The sequence below is a fragment of the Sprattus sprattus genome (genome assembly GCF_963457725.1).
Source record: "Sprattus sprattus genome assembly, chromosome: 10".
Taxonomy (NCBI): domain Eukaryota; kingdom Metazoa; phylum Chordata; class Actinopteri; order Clupeiformes; family Clupeidae; genus Sprattus; species Sprattus sprattus.
Genome location: NC_137908.1, coordinates 11,681,357 through 11,696,570, shown reverse-complemented (window position 1 = coordinate 11,696,570; position 15,214 = coordinate 11,681,357). Strand labels below are relative to the sequence as shown.

Below are 15,214 nucleotides of genomic sequence, written 5' to 3'. Positions count from 1 at the left end.
GAACTTTGAGAAATAAAAAGGATTGGTTCGTGACTTATTGTACCCATTTGATGCTATGAAGGAGGAAATTCGGTTTCAGTCGGTGATTCTGCCCTCACCTAGAACATGTCAAACTTTTGAATGATTCTTCCAAAAGTAATTATTTCACAGGCCATGTTTAAACACGCCTTCACCCAAGTAATATTGTTCACAGATCTATGTGAGGTGAAGCTGTCGTTTCAGAAGTTCTGTTAAAGACCACTTGAGGGCGATGTCATGTCTTAGTGATAGACAACGGGAGAAAAACTGGACATAGACCGTGAATAAGAAAATAAAGTTGAAATCTGTTTTCGAATAAAATCCATCATTTTTATTTTACGCCAAGAATAAATCAGCCCAAAACCTCAGATATTTGAGAAACTATAGATGGTGCCCCTCGGAACACTTTCTCTGTGCATTGTTTCTAAACGACAATAGACGTGGCACAATCGTGTGTAACAAAAATAAAATACCCCACCGTTGAAAATGGCAGGGTCAGAACTCCTGAAAACATTACTGTATACTTTGAACAATGTACTTAACCAAGAGAAATATAAAGCTCTTTTGGCGGTGGTGAAAGGTTTCAGGAATGGAGCAGTGTGAGTAAGATGGACAAAATATGTGTACACCTTTGTAATGTTACCAAATTGTTACCACACCTGTTGGCTTGCTGAATAGCTAGTCTTTTATTATAGGCTGCTAGGTAGCCACCTGGCTGCTTCTGTATTACATGATTGTTGGCATGCTAGCAAACTTTCATATTTGATGGCGAAATACCAAATTAGCTAGCCGGTATCTTTATATATTGCTACATCAGTCGTTACACCGTGCACTACTGACAAAAACTAGTGGACGTTGCTTTTTGTAGCCTACTCATGGTAATTTGAAGATTACCCTTACTATTACGTTTAATTCTGTCGATGGTTTTGCTTTTAGATATGGGGCGAAAATTCGTGCCCCCCATGCCCTTGTTATGACATTCCTGTTCAGGAGCGGAAGGTAATATAAACTATACACTCTATTTCTTTCACCCCATTAGGAACTATTCTTATCAGAATATTAATTGCTCTCTATACTTTGCTGTTCCTCCCTTTTCCCATAACCTCAGCTTGAAAGAAAAGCTGAAAGCCATCTTCAAAGCGACATACACTCACTCGCGGAATCTTGCCTACTTCGTCTTCGTTTACAAAGGGCTTCAGGGTGTTCAAGAAAAGATCCAGGGAAAGACCCTGGAGTCCCAGTCTTTCCTTGCAGCGTGCCTTGGTGGATGGCTAGTGTTTGGGGAAAACAACAACATCAACAGCCAGGTGAGCGATTGTAAGGAGTCTTAGCTAAGGGTAGGTTCAGCCTTCCATTCAGTATTACAACCGTGAGAGTCTTCTTAGAGATCAGCAGCTCAACTTATTAACTACACTGCTGCTAATTTAGTAAGGTATAGTCACTGCACCTTCCGATGAAGACCTCAATTCAAATCAAACTAATAAAGTCTTGAAATCATCTTTTTTTCCCTTGCATCTCTCCCCTTTTCAGATAAATATGTACTTACTATCCAGGATCCTATTTGCTCTTTCTCGTCTGGCCGTGGAGAAAGGCTTCATCCCTCAGCCAAAGAGAGACCCTTTCCCCATGTTTGCCACCCTGGTGTGGGGCATTGTCTTGTGGCTATTCGAATACTATCCCCACACCCTGCAGCCATCTCTCCAGTCCTCCATGAACTACCTCTACCATGACAGCAATGTGTGGCATGACATCACAGACTTCCTTATCTATAACAAACCCAAGGCAGCAGCAGCAAACTGAGATATCATCCTTTGGCTTGCACTGTGGCACTTGAAAATCCTTGGCTACATTTGAAGTCATGTGAGGCCAAGTGAGTATCAGGGCTGTTCGCGATCTTTGTGGCAATAACAGTGTTGATAAAGAGCCTTATTCGCCCAGGAAGTGATTTAATGTTTAAATAAGCAGTAATTCATTAATGAGTTAGTTTAATTACTGTGCACTCCACCGAATCAACCTTTACTTGATTCGCCGTATAGGCTACATAATCACAAACCTGAGTCCAGCTGTGGAGGATTAAGGATCAAATTGGAAGCTTTGAGAGTTTACAGTGTTTTAAATCAGAAGGTCTAAATAGGAAGGTGGAAAAGTACCATATAGCTTGTATGTTCTAAGAATATTAGCATTTGAAGTTAATACATTTTGTGATTTCAGAATCAGACAGTACCTTCCCGTTGTGTTACTGTGTGATTTTGACACGTCATAACATTAAGAAGAAAAGCAAAAAAAATGTTTTAGGAAAAATGTAAGAACAAGTATATATGCCCATCTTGACCAAAATGTGATCCTGTAGACCTTCTTAGTGATGTAGATTGAATCAGTCCTGTTGGTATTGAAGGTCTCCAGGACAGACATGTTGATTATATCTGTCACCGGTCTAATGAAGGTCTAGAGCATAAGCATGTTATACACTAAGTGAAGTTCAGAGGCTGGTGTACATATTATGTCTTGCAGAACTTTCTGTACCTTTCCAATGTCCCCATCCAAAACAGGTATGCAGAAGTATATTTTCATTAGAAGTATAACTATGGATGACTAAAAATGTTGTAAATATGTGATCTATACTTAAATGTGTTGCACAATTAAATAACAGGACTGCACAATTCTCTGAACCTTCATTGTCATTTTGTATTAAACATTCAGAAGGATTCACAGAATATATATATATTACCTCTGGCTGGTCATTAAAGCGGAGGTGAAATTTCTTTTCTCTATTTGGGAAAAGGTATTTTTTTCTTGGAAGGTTATGGGTGTGTGCATAACATTACCTGATACAATTACTGTATGTCTGATTATGGCAATTGCAAAGTATGGGACACTTTTATAGCACAGAGAGGATGTGTTAATCCAGGTATAGTGTATTTCCACATGGTGTGTTGCATTCTTGGCCTGTATTCTGGTTTAAGGAATACCTTACAAGCCGCTGTCATGTAGAGTTGATGGACGTCAGTTGTGGTTGATGGTAGTGCTGTTTGACTCCTCCCCCCCCCTCCAACACCATAAGTGGAAAGTGGTGTTGCGGCAGTTGACACAAGAACCACACCTTAGCTGGCAAGTTTTCTAAAAGTATTGCTTCATTTGGGATTTATTTGGCTAAAGGTGAGTTCCGAGGCGAAGTGATTCAGATCACTTTAGGCTCAGCCTGCCTATTGTGCCCCAGCTGAGTGTTTTTCATGTGAATTTATACTCCGTGAAGCATGGATTAAAGAAAATGTCTGGCCCGTGAATCAGTGGGTGTGTGAGAGGAAGTGCAGGGCATGGTAATAGTAGTATGTGTTACACCTGTGAAACTACAGGTCAAACCCCCACACACCTAACTTAACCCATCTGTGGGTATCGCGTGTTATCTTTTGAGTTAAGGGATGCAACTGACCTGTTTCATCTTGTCCTTACCTGTGCGGTATAGGCATTTATTTTGTGCTAAATGTCCTCTAAACTTGTTTTCACACCTTAGCTCCGTAATTAATGAAAGGAGGGGTTTTTTTTTAGGGAGGAGGGGTTTGTATCAAAGCTGAAATCAAAATGACGCAAAACAGCAAATGGAAAATAAGGGTGAGCCAGAGGGAAACTGTATACATCAAATATATAATTATTAAAAATCCGGTTCTTTGAGCGCGTCTCAACTGGCATTTCATTCAACCCAACATCTGGCTAAATCAAGCTCTGTGTATTGTAGTCTTTCTTCAGAGTTCATGCAGCTCTATTCACATTTCTTAGAGCAGCAAAGCAAATGGTTGTCAAACCCTCAGATCTGTTTCATCTGATTTTCCTGCGACCACAGTTTTTAGTCCCACATCTGCAGTCATGGCTATGCAATTCAATCTGAACCCCCTTATAACTAAAGTGTGAATCAAGTGACAGATCTGTTTGCTCGTCTTAACGTCCCATAAGAGTTTTTTTTTTTTGTACAGTTCCTTTTCCGGCCCCTGGGGTTGCTATGACAATCTGACTTCCATAAACTATGTTCTCTGTGCCTCACCTGATTGCGAAATAACCAGCACCTAGACTGTGTGCTGTGTGTAGGATATGTGAAACAAGAATGTCTACATTTTGTCACCTCCCGCCATGCCCCTGTGACCCTCTGTTGGGGTGTGGCGGAGAGAGAGTGCTTAAATAAGGATGGGTGATAGCAGCACCAGAACAAACGGCAGCCTACTCACCTAGAAGAACTAATGGAAGGTAGGTGGTGTTTGGTTTGGGGTTTTGTGGAGTTTGTTCAATGGCAACTCTATAAGAACTCTCACTGGATACCTAATCACATGTTTTGTTTTCTCCATGCGCAGATTTGACAATTCGCCAGTTTAACTTGGAACAGCAGGAAAACCAGGAAAGCCATGAAACGGAGGGTTTCAGCGCCAGGACCCTGGTGGTGAGGAGGGGCCAGCCCTTCAAAGTCAGTCTGGTCCTGGGGGGGAGCGGTTACGACCCAGCCAGACACAGACTGGTGTTTAAAATGCTATTAGGTGCGTTGTTGCATACTATGTCAGTCTTCAGTTTCTCGCTTTAGCTCTCTCTCTCTCTCTCTTCCTCAGTGGAAATGTACAGCACTTCACCTCTCCCGTTCTCTCTCTCTCTCTCTCTCTCTCTCTCTCTCTCTCTCTCTCTCGGTGGAGATGTACAGCACTTCACCTCTCCTGTTCTCTCTCTTTCTCTCTCTCTCTCTCGGTGGAGATGTACAGCACTTCACCTCTCCTGTTCTCTCTCTCTCTCTCTCTCTCTCTCTCTCTTGGTGGAGATGTACAGCACTTCACCTCTCTCTCTCTCTCGCTCTCTCTCTGTAGAGATGTACAGCACTTCACCTCTCTCTCTCTCTCTCTCTCTGTAGAGATGTACAGCACTTCACCTCTCTCTCTCTCTCTCTCTCTCTCTCTCTGTAGAGATGTACAGCACTTCACCTCTCTCTCTCTCTCTTTCTCTCTCTCTGTAGAGATGTACAACACTTCACCTCTCTCTCTCTCTCTCTCTCTGTAGAGATGTACAGCACTTCACCTCTCTCTCTCTCTCTCTCTCTCTCTCTCTGTAGAGATGTACAGCACTTCACCTCTCTCTCTCTCTCTCTCTCTCTCTCTGTAGAGATGTACAGCACTTCACCTCTCTCTCTCTCTCTCTCTCTCTCTCTGTAGAGATGTACAACACTTCACCTCTCTCTCTCTCTCTCTCTCTGTAGAGATGTACAGCACTTCACCTCTCTCTCTCTCTCTCTCTCTCTCTCTGTAGAGATGTACAGCACTTCACCTCTCTCTCTCTCTCTCTCTCTCTCTCTCTGTAGAGATGTACAGCACTTCACCTCTCTCTCTCTCTCTCTCTCTCTCTGTAGAGATGTACAGCACTTCACCTCTCTCTCTCTCTCTCTCTCTCTCTGTAGAGATGTACAGCACTTCACCTCTCTCTCTCTCTCTCTCTGTAGAGATGTACAACACTTCACCTCTCCCTTTCTCTCCCTCCACAGGTGACCTGTATGTCCAGATCCCTGTCAAGTTCTCCAGGCAGCCAGCGCAACATCAGTGGGCTGCCTACTTTCAAGCTGACAGCTTGGCAGACCCTCAGACCCTGACCCTCTACCTGTGCACCCCTGCGTCTGCCCCCGTGGGCACCTACCAGCTCCAGCTCCACGTGCTCTCCACCTACCAACACAAGATTTATAGGGTGGGCCAGTTCACCCTGCTTTGCAATCCCTGGTGCAAAGGTGAGCTAAGAAACACAGACATTTTTATTAAGAGTTATTTTGTTACTGGTTTAGGTTAATAAATTATGATTTTTAAATATATAAAAGTAACACAAAAATGTAGAGCTTTGTTTTTGTATTGTAATTATTGTCATACATAGTTTCCCCCTTTGGTTGGTGGTATTAATGTGAATGTGAAGAAATCTGGTTGAGCTCTGGATTTGCCAATTAGGCAATTGCCAAGGCCACCAATGTTTAAAAGTTCACACTGTTTTTGATCTGTTGTCGAATAAAGTGTGTCGTTGTGTCTTTTACAGATGATTCAGTGTATCTCCCTCTGGAGAGCCAGAGAGAGGAATATGTCAAGAATGACTTTGGCCTCTTGTACATGGGCACCCCCAATAACATAGCATCCAGACCTTGGTCTTTTGACCAGGTGAGACAGTCCATAATAATATTATGAGTTTCTTTTTGATTGATTAAAATAAATATATATATAATATATATACAGTACTGTGCAAAAGTTTTAGGCAGGTGTGAAAAAATGCTGTAAACTAAGAATGATTTCAAAAATGGAAGTGTTAACAGTTTATTTTCATCAATTCTTCATAAATTAACAAAATGCAGTGAAGGAACAGAAGAAAATTCTAAATTAAATCAAAATTTGGTGTGACCACCCTTTGCCTTCAAAATAGCATCAATTTTCCAGATACACTTGCGCACAGTTTTTGAAGGAACTCGGCTGGTAAATTGTTCCAAACATCTTGGAGAACTAACCACAGATCTTCTGTGGATGTAGGCTTCCTAAAATTCTTCTGTCTCTTCATGTAAACCCAGACAGACTCGATGATGTAGAGATCAGGGCTCTGTGGGGGTCATACCATCACTTGCAGGACTTTCTGTTCTTCTTTAAGCTGAAGATAGTTGTTAATGACATTGGCTGTATGTTTGGGGTTATGTTCCTGCTGCAGAATACATTTGGTGCCAATCATACGCCTCCCTGATGGTATTGCATGATGGATTAGTATCTGCCTGTATTTCTCAGCATTGAAGACTCCATTCATCCTGACCAAATTTCCAACTCCACTTGCAGAAATGCAGCCCCAAACTGGAAAGGAACCTCTACCATGCTTCATTGTTGCCTGCAGACTCTCATTACTGTACCTCTCTCCAGCCCTTCGGCGAACAAACTGTCTTCTTCTACAGCCAAATATTTCTAATTTTGACTCATCAGTCCAGAGCACCTTCTGCCATGTTTCTGCACCCCAGTTTCTATGTTTTCGTGCTTAGTTCAGTCACTTGGCCTTGTTTCCTTGTCGGGGTAGAGCTTTTTGGCTGCAACTCTTCCATGAAGACCACTTCTGGCCAGACTTCCCCGGACAGTAAATGTCTGTACCTGGGTCCACTGGTTTCTGCCAGTTCTGAGCTGATGCCACTGCTTGAAATCTTCCGATTTCGAAGGTAAATAAGCTTGATGGGTTTTTCATCAGCTGCATTAAGTTTCCTTGGCTGACCACTGCGTCTACGATCCTCAACGTCTTCTTCAAAAGAGCTTGAACTGCACATTTTGAAACCCCTGTCTGCTTTGAAATCTTTGTCTGGGAGAGACCCTGCTGATGCAGTATAACTACGTTGTGTCTTGTTGCTGTGCTCAGTCTTACCATGTAAATGGATAAAAAATAAACATTTATTGTTTACATTTTTCAAAGCATTCTTAGTTCATAGCATTTTTTCACACCTGCCTAAAACTTTTGCACAGTACTGTATACGTACAGTACTGTGCAAAAGTTTTAGGCAGGTATGAAAAAAGGCTGTAAACTAAGAATACTTTCAAAAATGGAAGTGTTAACAGTTTATTTTCATCAATTCTTCATAAATTAACAAAATGCAGTGAAGGAACAGAAGAAAATTCTAAATTAAATCAATATTTGGTGAGACCACCCTTTGCCTTCAAAATAGCATAAATTCTTCCAGATACACTTGTGCAGTTTTTGAAGGAACTTGGCTGGTAAATTGTTCCAAACATCTTGGAGAACTAACCACAGATCTTCTGTGGATGTAGGCTTCCTAAAATTCTTCTGTCTCTTCATGTAAACCCAGACAGACTCGATGATGTAGAGATCAGGGCTCTGTGGGGGTCATACCATCACTTGCAGGACTTTCTGTTCTTCTTTAAGCTGAAGATAGTTGTTAATGACATTGGCTGTATGTTTGGGGTTATGTTCCTGCTGCAGAATACATTTGGTGCCAATCATACGCCTCCCTGATGGTATTGCATGATGGATTAGTATCTGCCTGTATTTCTCAGCATTGAGGACACCATTCATCCTGACCAAATCTCCAACTCCACTTGCAGAAATGCAGCCCCAAACTGGAAAGGAACCTCTACCATGCTTCACTGTTGCCTGCAGACTCTCATTATTGTACCTCTCTCCAGCCCTTCGGCGAACAAACTGCCTTCTTCTACAGCCAAATATTTCTAATTTTGACTCATCAGTCCAGAGCACCTTCTGCCATGTTTCTGCACCCCAGTTTTTATGTTTTCGTGCTTAGTTCAGTCACTTGGCCTTGTTTCCTTGTCGGGGTAGAGCTTTTTGGCTGCAACTCTTCCATGAAGACCACTTCTGGCCAGACTTCCCCGGACAGTAAATGTCTGTACCTGGGTACCACTGGTTTCTGCCAGTTCTGAGCTGATGGCACTGCTTGACATCTTCCGATTTTGAAGGTAAATAAGCTTGATGTGTTTTTCATCAGCTGCATTAAGTTTCCTTGGCTGACCACTGCGTCTACGATCCTCAACGTCTTCTTCAAAAGAGCTTGAACTGCACATTTTGAAACCCTGTCTGCTTTGAAATCTTTGTCTGGGAGAGACCCTGCTGATGCAGTATAACTACGTTGTGTCTTGTTGCTGTGCTCAGTCTTACCATGTAAATGGATACAAAATAAGCATTTATTGTTTACATTTTTCAAAGCATTCTTAGTTCATAGCATTTTTTCACACCTGCCTAAAACTTTTGCACAGTACTGTATATATTACAAATATTTACATGTTGTTTACAATTTCAACTGCATTGTCCCATGTACACCTTGAAGAAAAAGTTGACCTCCCCAATGGCTTAATTCACACTGGACTAATGTGTCTGTGTGGTTTCAGTATGAGACAGACATCCTGGAAGCCTGCATGAGCCTGCTCCAGGTAAGCCCTCAGCACAAAAGGGACTGGAACAAGGACTACCTGAGCCGTGGTGACCCAGTCTACATCAGCCGAGTGGTGTCCGCCATGGTAAGATGCTCATCTGTATTGTACCGCTCGTCACATATCAATGCAGCCCACTTACTCACACATCAACTTAATTCAGGCATAACAAGTTTACATGGGCACATTCTCAATTGCATCTACTTGTAATACTACTAATACATACTTATAATTCTTATTCCGTTTACCTTCTGCGTGCTCAGATTAACTGTCAGGATGACCAGGGAGTTCTAATGGGCAAATGGTCAGGGGACTACAGCAATGGTGTGCACCCAACCAAGTGGACAGGGAGCGGGGAAATTCTAAGCCAGTGGGCCGAGACCAACTTTAAACCTGTTAAATATGGCCAGTGCTGGGTCTTCGCTGCAGTCATGTGTACTGGTAAGGCATGGCCCATTACCTGGCCAGTAATATGTTGTCGAGCATGTGATCAAGGACTGAAACATTTATCATTTTTTTTGTATCTTTATGAGAACTTGGATATTTTTTAGTCATTACCCTCCTAAGCAAAAGAAAATATACAATTTTAAACGTTTTTATGATACAAGTTGATACAAGTTTGGCATGTGAACTGCAGTTATGCGGGTGCTCGGGATTCCATGTCGCGTGGTCACCAACTTCAACTCAGCCCACGACACGAACGCTAACCTGGTGATCGAGGAGTTTTACTCCCCCATGGGGGAGAAGCTGCATCACAGCAAAGACAGCATCTGGTGAGTACCTCCTCCACCTCACTGCCTGTTGTGACGGCCCAAGTCTCATGTCTGTTTTGTGTTTTTTTAATTTAAAACATGATCTTGCTTTCTCCCTCTCAGGAATTTCCACGTGTGGGTAGAGAGCTGGATGAGGCGTCAGGATCTGGGAATGGCTTATGATGGATGGCAGGTGGTGGATCCCACCCCTCAGGAGATGAGTGCAGGTCAGAGGTCAAGTTTAGTTGTGTTCAGCCTGACTGCTCTTTTCCTGTGGTCATTTGTTACTGGCAAAGCCCATATATGTTTCACATGTCTGCACTAACCAGTATAGTCACGTTGATTGTCTTTAAGGTTTGATATTGAGCTGCGTTTTGAAAGATTTACGGTTGGATTGTTCCATAAACCTTTTTCAATCATCTGTGAATGGATCTTTTCTCGTAATTGTTTTCTTTTCAGTATTCTGTTATCCTTCTGTGTGTAGCTCTCTCAATCTTATACGGATGAAATCTATGAAACAAACACATTTGCCTTACCTTACGAAGCTTGTTTGGTCATGTGTTGCAGGTATGTTCCGCTGCGGCCCGGCATCGGTGAAGGCCGTGCAAGACAAGCAGCTCAGCGCGGCCTATGACGTTCCCTTCGTGTACGCCGAGATGAACGCAGAGGTGCACACGTTCATCGTGTCCAACAACCAGCCCTTCCAGGTGGACACGGACACGGACAGAGTGGGAGCACTCATCTGCACCAAGTCCCTGGGCACCAGTCTCCCACAAGACATCACTGCTGCTTACAAAGCTCAGGAAGGTGAGGCAAGAGGCTGAGACTGTGCAGTTTTGTCATGTATGGTTATGAAGAAATTTAGTTAATTAGAAAATGTATTTTTTATTATCTGTTGTAATGTACGATTATATGAGCGGGACATAATTCAGTTGTCTATGTTATCCTTGCTAAATAGTTGTTATTTGGAGTTTTATTGACATGAATTTTGTTGTCAAAAGACATTGAAGGGGAATACGTTTAGTATGTTTCTTGGCCATTGTTTGCGGGTGCCTAATCAAGAGTCAAGACTGAATGGTTTGCTCGAGAGGTTAACTAATCGGCTTTCTCTTTGGTCTCTACAGCCCCTGAGGCTCATTTAAGATCAAGATCGTTTGGTAAGTTCTTTTGTTAACTCAAGTGAGATATGTAAACCTGGCATAAAAAGTGTCATATTTAGTATAACATTTCTAAAAAATACCAATAACAATCTATCATTGACTGCAGTGTGTTATAACATGTATGGCTTTTTTCCATCTCTCTCATCAGCACCTGCCGCCCTCGACAGAAGTAAGTTTGATATTGTATCTGATTCTCCCCTCACTGTATTATGTGCAAGTATGCTGTTCTGCCCCAAGTTTTAATACTTGTTTTAATCAGTTTTTCATCTTTGACTGCATACTTTGATGTCAATAACCACTGTTTATGGTTGTCTCCTAGGATCTAGACAAGGTCTGACTGTGTCCCTGAATTTCGACCGTGTTCCAATGGCGGGAGAGGACATCTGCTTCACCGTCATGGTGGCCAACATGGGAAACACTATGAAAACCCTGAGGGAGCACGTGAATGCCCAGGTCAAGGAGTACAGCAACAGTCCAGGAGACACCTTCTGGGAGGACCATAAGGTTGTACAGATCGGCCCTCACCAAAGTAAGGGAACCCTCTGTCCCGCTAGCCATCAAGCCTTTGCATTCCCGGCCATTCCTTATGGTCAATCTCATTCGAAGGACTTAACCTAACTGTCCTAACGGTCTCTCTAGCTACTAATCCAATGTATTTGGTTGTTTTATTCCACCCAGACACACCACCTTTACAAAAGGTGTGCCCATTCTTTAGTTCAAAGAGGGGAGTTTGTTTTGTACACATAGACTTAAGTGTGCAGGCTTTGCCTCTGAGCACAGTTATGTAGTGACAGCAAGAATAATAGCAGCAAGCAACAGGCATATGGTATCCATTCTACAACGCACATTCAAGTGTATTTTGTGGAATTGAATTGCTTGTTAAATTATTGTACTTCCATCTTTTTACATACATGCATACTGTTATATACATATTGTTATATTACATTGTGTATTGTTTCATATATTGTTACAATCAACAGCACTAGAGATACCACACCAGATTCCTCTTGAGAAATGTGAGGTTACGATTGGGGAGAACCTGGTCAATCTGGCTGTGGTGATTGAAGATGAGGAGAGTCAGGAGCGAGTACTAGCCCATGAGGACTTCAACCTCGCCAGCCCTGAGATCTTCATACAGGTACGGTGGCTTCACAGGGACACTAAAATACAGAGTGGCTTGCAAAATTAAAGATTTTACTGTCAGCACTGTATTAAAAAGAGAGTTGTTAACCCATAAACATAGTAGACACAAAATCAGAGAAAAAAAATGGGGGGGGGGGGGAGGGAACTGAAGCATGAACTTATACCGTATTTATTACAATTATGATATATTTCACATGAACTTATACCGTATGTGTTTAATACAATATGATATTCACATGAACTTATACCGTATGTATTCAATACAATATGATATATTTCACATGAACTTATACCATATGTATTTAATACAATATGATATATTTCACATTAACTTATTCCGTATGTGTTTAATACAATATGATATATTTCACATGAACTTATTCCGTATGTGTTTAATACAATATGATATATTTCACATGAACTTATTCCGTATGTGTTTAATACAATATGATATATTTCACATCGGCCAGGTTCCAAACAAAGAGAATGTGGTGCCGCAGAAAGAGCATAAGGCCCAGCTGGCGTTCACCAACACGTTCCACGTGCCCATCGGAGGCGTGCTGAACGTTTCTGGATCTGGCCTGCTGGAGAACAAGATCCAGATCAGGTGAGAAAATTCACACACACCAGGAATCCACCACACCACTCCATCAAGGTGTGCCTTTGGTAAATATACAGAGGAGAGGTCCCAAGTTTATCATACTAAAGTAACAATGTGAGGTGTATTCAGTGTAGGTGGGAGTGGCGCACAGATCTATGCGCGTCTTTGTTGGGTGGAACGTAGGGCAGGTCCTTGCTCGCTACGTGACCTAGCTGGAATGTCCACAATGTGTCTTTTGATTTTTCTTTTGATTACAAGTTTGAAATGTCCTTGAAGCATAAACCATAAAGAAGAAAAATCTTGCTAGGCTAGAAGACCTGCAATTATCTGACAAAAGAAATGATTGGAATGGGGATCTGTATGAAAACAGAGATCTGTGTAGATAGGATAGGATCAGGTCTTTTTTTCTTTTCTTTCTTTCCTTATAACATTGTTTACATAGATTCTGTAAATATGAAAAAAATAAGACATTGAGATATTGAGGGAAGAATTATACGACAGATTCTAATTTTTTAATCCACACCACATTTATGTTTTCGTATGCTATAACATATTTCTACTTGAACATCTGCTATACTGTTGCATGCAATATCATAATGTCATATGTCATATGTTGCAGGGTCCTAGCCCTCCAGCCAGGCAAAACCATGCAGGAGATGATCAGTTTCACTCCTAAGATGGCAGGGGTCAAGATGCTGCACGCCAGCCTCATGCTGTCCAACATCCCCACTGTGATCCGGGGCTTCAAAACCATCAGAGTCAAAACTCTGTAAGGAGTCTTTTTTTAAGCACAGTACTTAATGTGCACCTGAATGTTTCAAAATGAATGAATGAGCCATGTACACCACAGTGTAATATTATAATATTATTATTATAAATTATAATAATAATAACGAAATGTATGTCATGATTATTTTTTGTATTATTATAAAATAATGAATGCACTTGAAGGGAAACATTTTTGAGTAGTATGTGTATTAGTAATTAATAATAGTGATAATAATATACTGCATTGTTTTATGTCAAATGTGAGACTCACCTACAAACACTTTGTATAAATTATTTGAACTATTTATTTAGTAAGGATTTTACCTTACAATCATATTTATGTATTTTGTACCCTCCTAAACAACATACAGTTATTAAATAAACATAAATACGTTGACACTGACTACATTGTTTACTGAAGGATATTTATGATCATCACTAATGAAGTTTTTGATTTGCTAGAATGCTTGGATATAATTGCTGTGATTGCGTCATTCTGCTAAAGGAGAAAAAGCAGGAATAGTGAAAGCTTTCCTAGACTCAACTCGAACTCTAGGGGGCACTGTGGGTCTTAGATTATTTCCACACAAACTGATGCACTGGCAAACAAGTCCCAGAGTTCATGGTGAGTTTATTACACGCATATCCCCTGAACATTGGACCGACCTCCCACTTCAAAAGTGAATCATGCAAAGTAGCCAGTGTAGGCCGACATGAAGTAAGGTGAGACTGACAGGTCGGGGAAAGAAGGCGAATGTCTCCCTGGTTTGCACAGATGTTGTTTTGTGCTCCCACTGCAAACATTTCGTGAAAATATGAATATCCCCAATAGTTTTACCATGAACAACAGAAACAAACACACCGCAAGACAAATATTGGAAACAGAGATGCAGCCTCTATTGGTGCAACCTCTATTGAGCACACACCCCTCCCTACATCTGTCGGGGAAACAGACTCTTCTTCAGCTCCTTGAGCCTAAGACCGAGTGCCAAGCCAAGCCTTTCCAGGACGGCACTCGAGGCCGCAGCGGCACACTCCACGGCATCCGAGCCAGAGCTCAGGGCACAGCCTCGCCATCAAAGAGGGGCGCTGAGTGCTGTGCTCTGCTGGCAACCGGCTTTCCGCGATACAACAACCCTCCCCCACCCCCCCAAAGGCAGCTGAGAGGGTATTATCCGTGGCCTCCCTCAGGAGAGATGAGCGCCGGTCCGCATTAGAGGAGGCCCTGCGATCGATCGGCAGTAATGGAGGGCTAATGAGTGCAGAACAGCTCAATGGAGGACTCAGTGTGCTTTTCTCCCCCCCAGCCCAAAGTTTTCCAAACTTACTTGCCAAGGGAGTTCACAGAGCGAGGGATAAGAGATGTATTCATGGGCTGTGAGGGATAGAAGAAAGGGTATTGGGAGAGGGAGGGAGGGGTCCAGTGAGGGAGAGGAAGAGAGAGAACCATTTGATAGGGACTCTGGTGTACATCAGCACAGCAATGGTTTTGCTGCATTTGCACATGAGAGGAGCAGCCTGAGGGAAAAAACTCTGTCTTTGTGTGTGTGTGTGTGTGTGTGTGAGAGAGAGAGGGAGAGAGAGAGAGAGATTCTGTACAGGTGTGGGCATGTGGGAGTGCATTGCCTTTGAAAAAGATCTACAGTGTGCGCGCCTGTGAGCACGTTTGAAACAACCGTGCCTGGTGTGTGTGTGTGTGAGAGAGAGTAAGATGGTGTGTCGGTGTTTTTGTCTGCCTTTTTTGTGCGCGCGTGTGTTTGTGAAAAGTATTCCCTAGTGTCACATTGTGCTGCGATGTGCAGCCAGCTGGCAGTCGGCAACAGCCGCGTTATGCCAGCCGGATTCCAGACGAGC

The 15,214-nt window shown here is 42.3% G+C and overlaps 2 protein-coding genes across 2 annotated transcripts; both read left to right on the top strand.

The window, feature by feature from the left end:
- Positions 1 to 486: 486 nt before the first annotated feature.
- Positions 487 to 2,668, top strand: pxmp4 (peroxisomal membrane protein 4). The gene is made up of 4 exons (XM_080846210.1): positions 487 to 617; positions 955 to 1,017; positions 1,127 to 1,325; positions 1,549 to 2,668. Exons 1-4 carry the CDS (start codon positions 505 to 507, stop codon positions 1,816 to 1,818), a joined length of 645 nt encoding a protein of 214 aa, XP_080702336.1. The 5' UTR covers positions 487 to 504; the 3' UTR covers positions 1,819 to 2,668.
- A 1,579-nt stretch (positions 2,669 to 4,247) lies between these two features.
- Positions 4,248 to 13,365, top strand: tgm5l (transglutaminase 5, like; the record flags this gene model as incomplete). Its single annotated transcript, XM_080846042.1, has 14 exons — positions 4,248 to 4,254; positions 4,359 to 4,538; positions 5,525 to 5,761; positions 6,058 to 6,176; positions 8,895 to 9,023; positions 9,200 to 9,377; positions 9,574 to 9,709; positions 9,812 to 9,915; positions 10,256 to 10,495; positions 10,997 to 11,017; positions 11,168 to 11,377; positions 11,829 to 11,986; positions 12,462 to 12,598; positions 13,212 to 13,365. The coding sequence occupies 14 exons, from the start codon at positions 4,248 to 4,250 to the stop codon at positions 13,363 to 13,365; spliced, it is 2,010 nt and encodes a 669-aa protein (XP_080702168.1).
- Between the last annotated feature and the right edge of the window lie 1,849 nt (positions 13,366 to 15,214).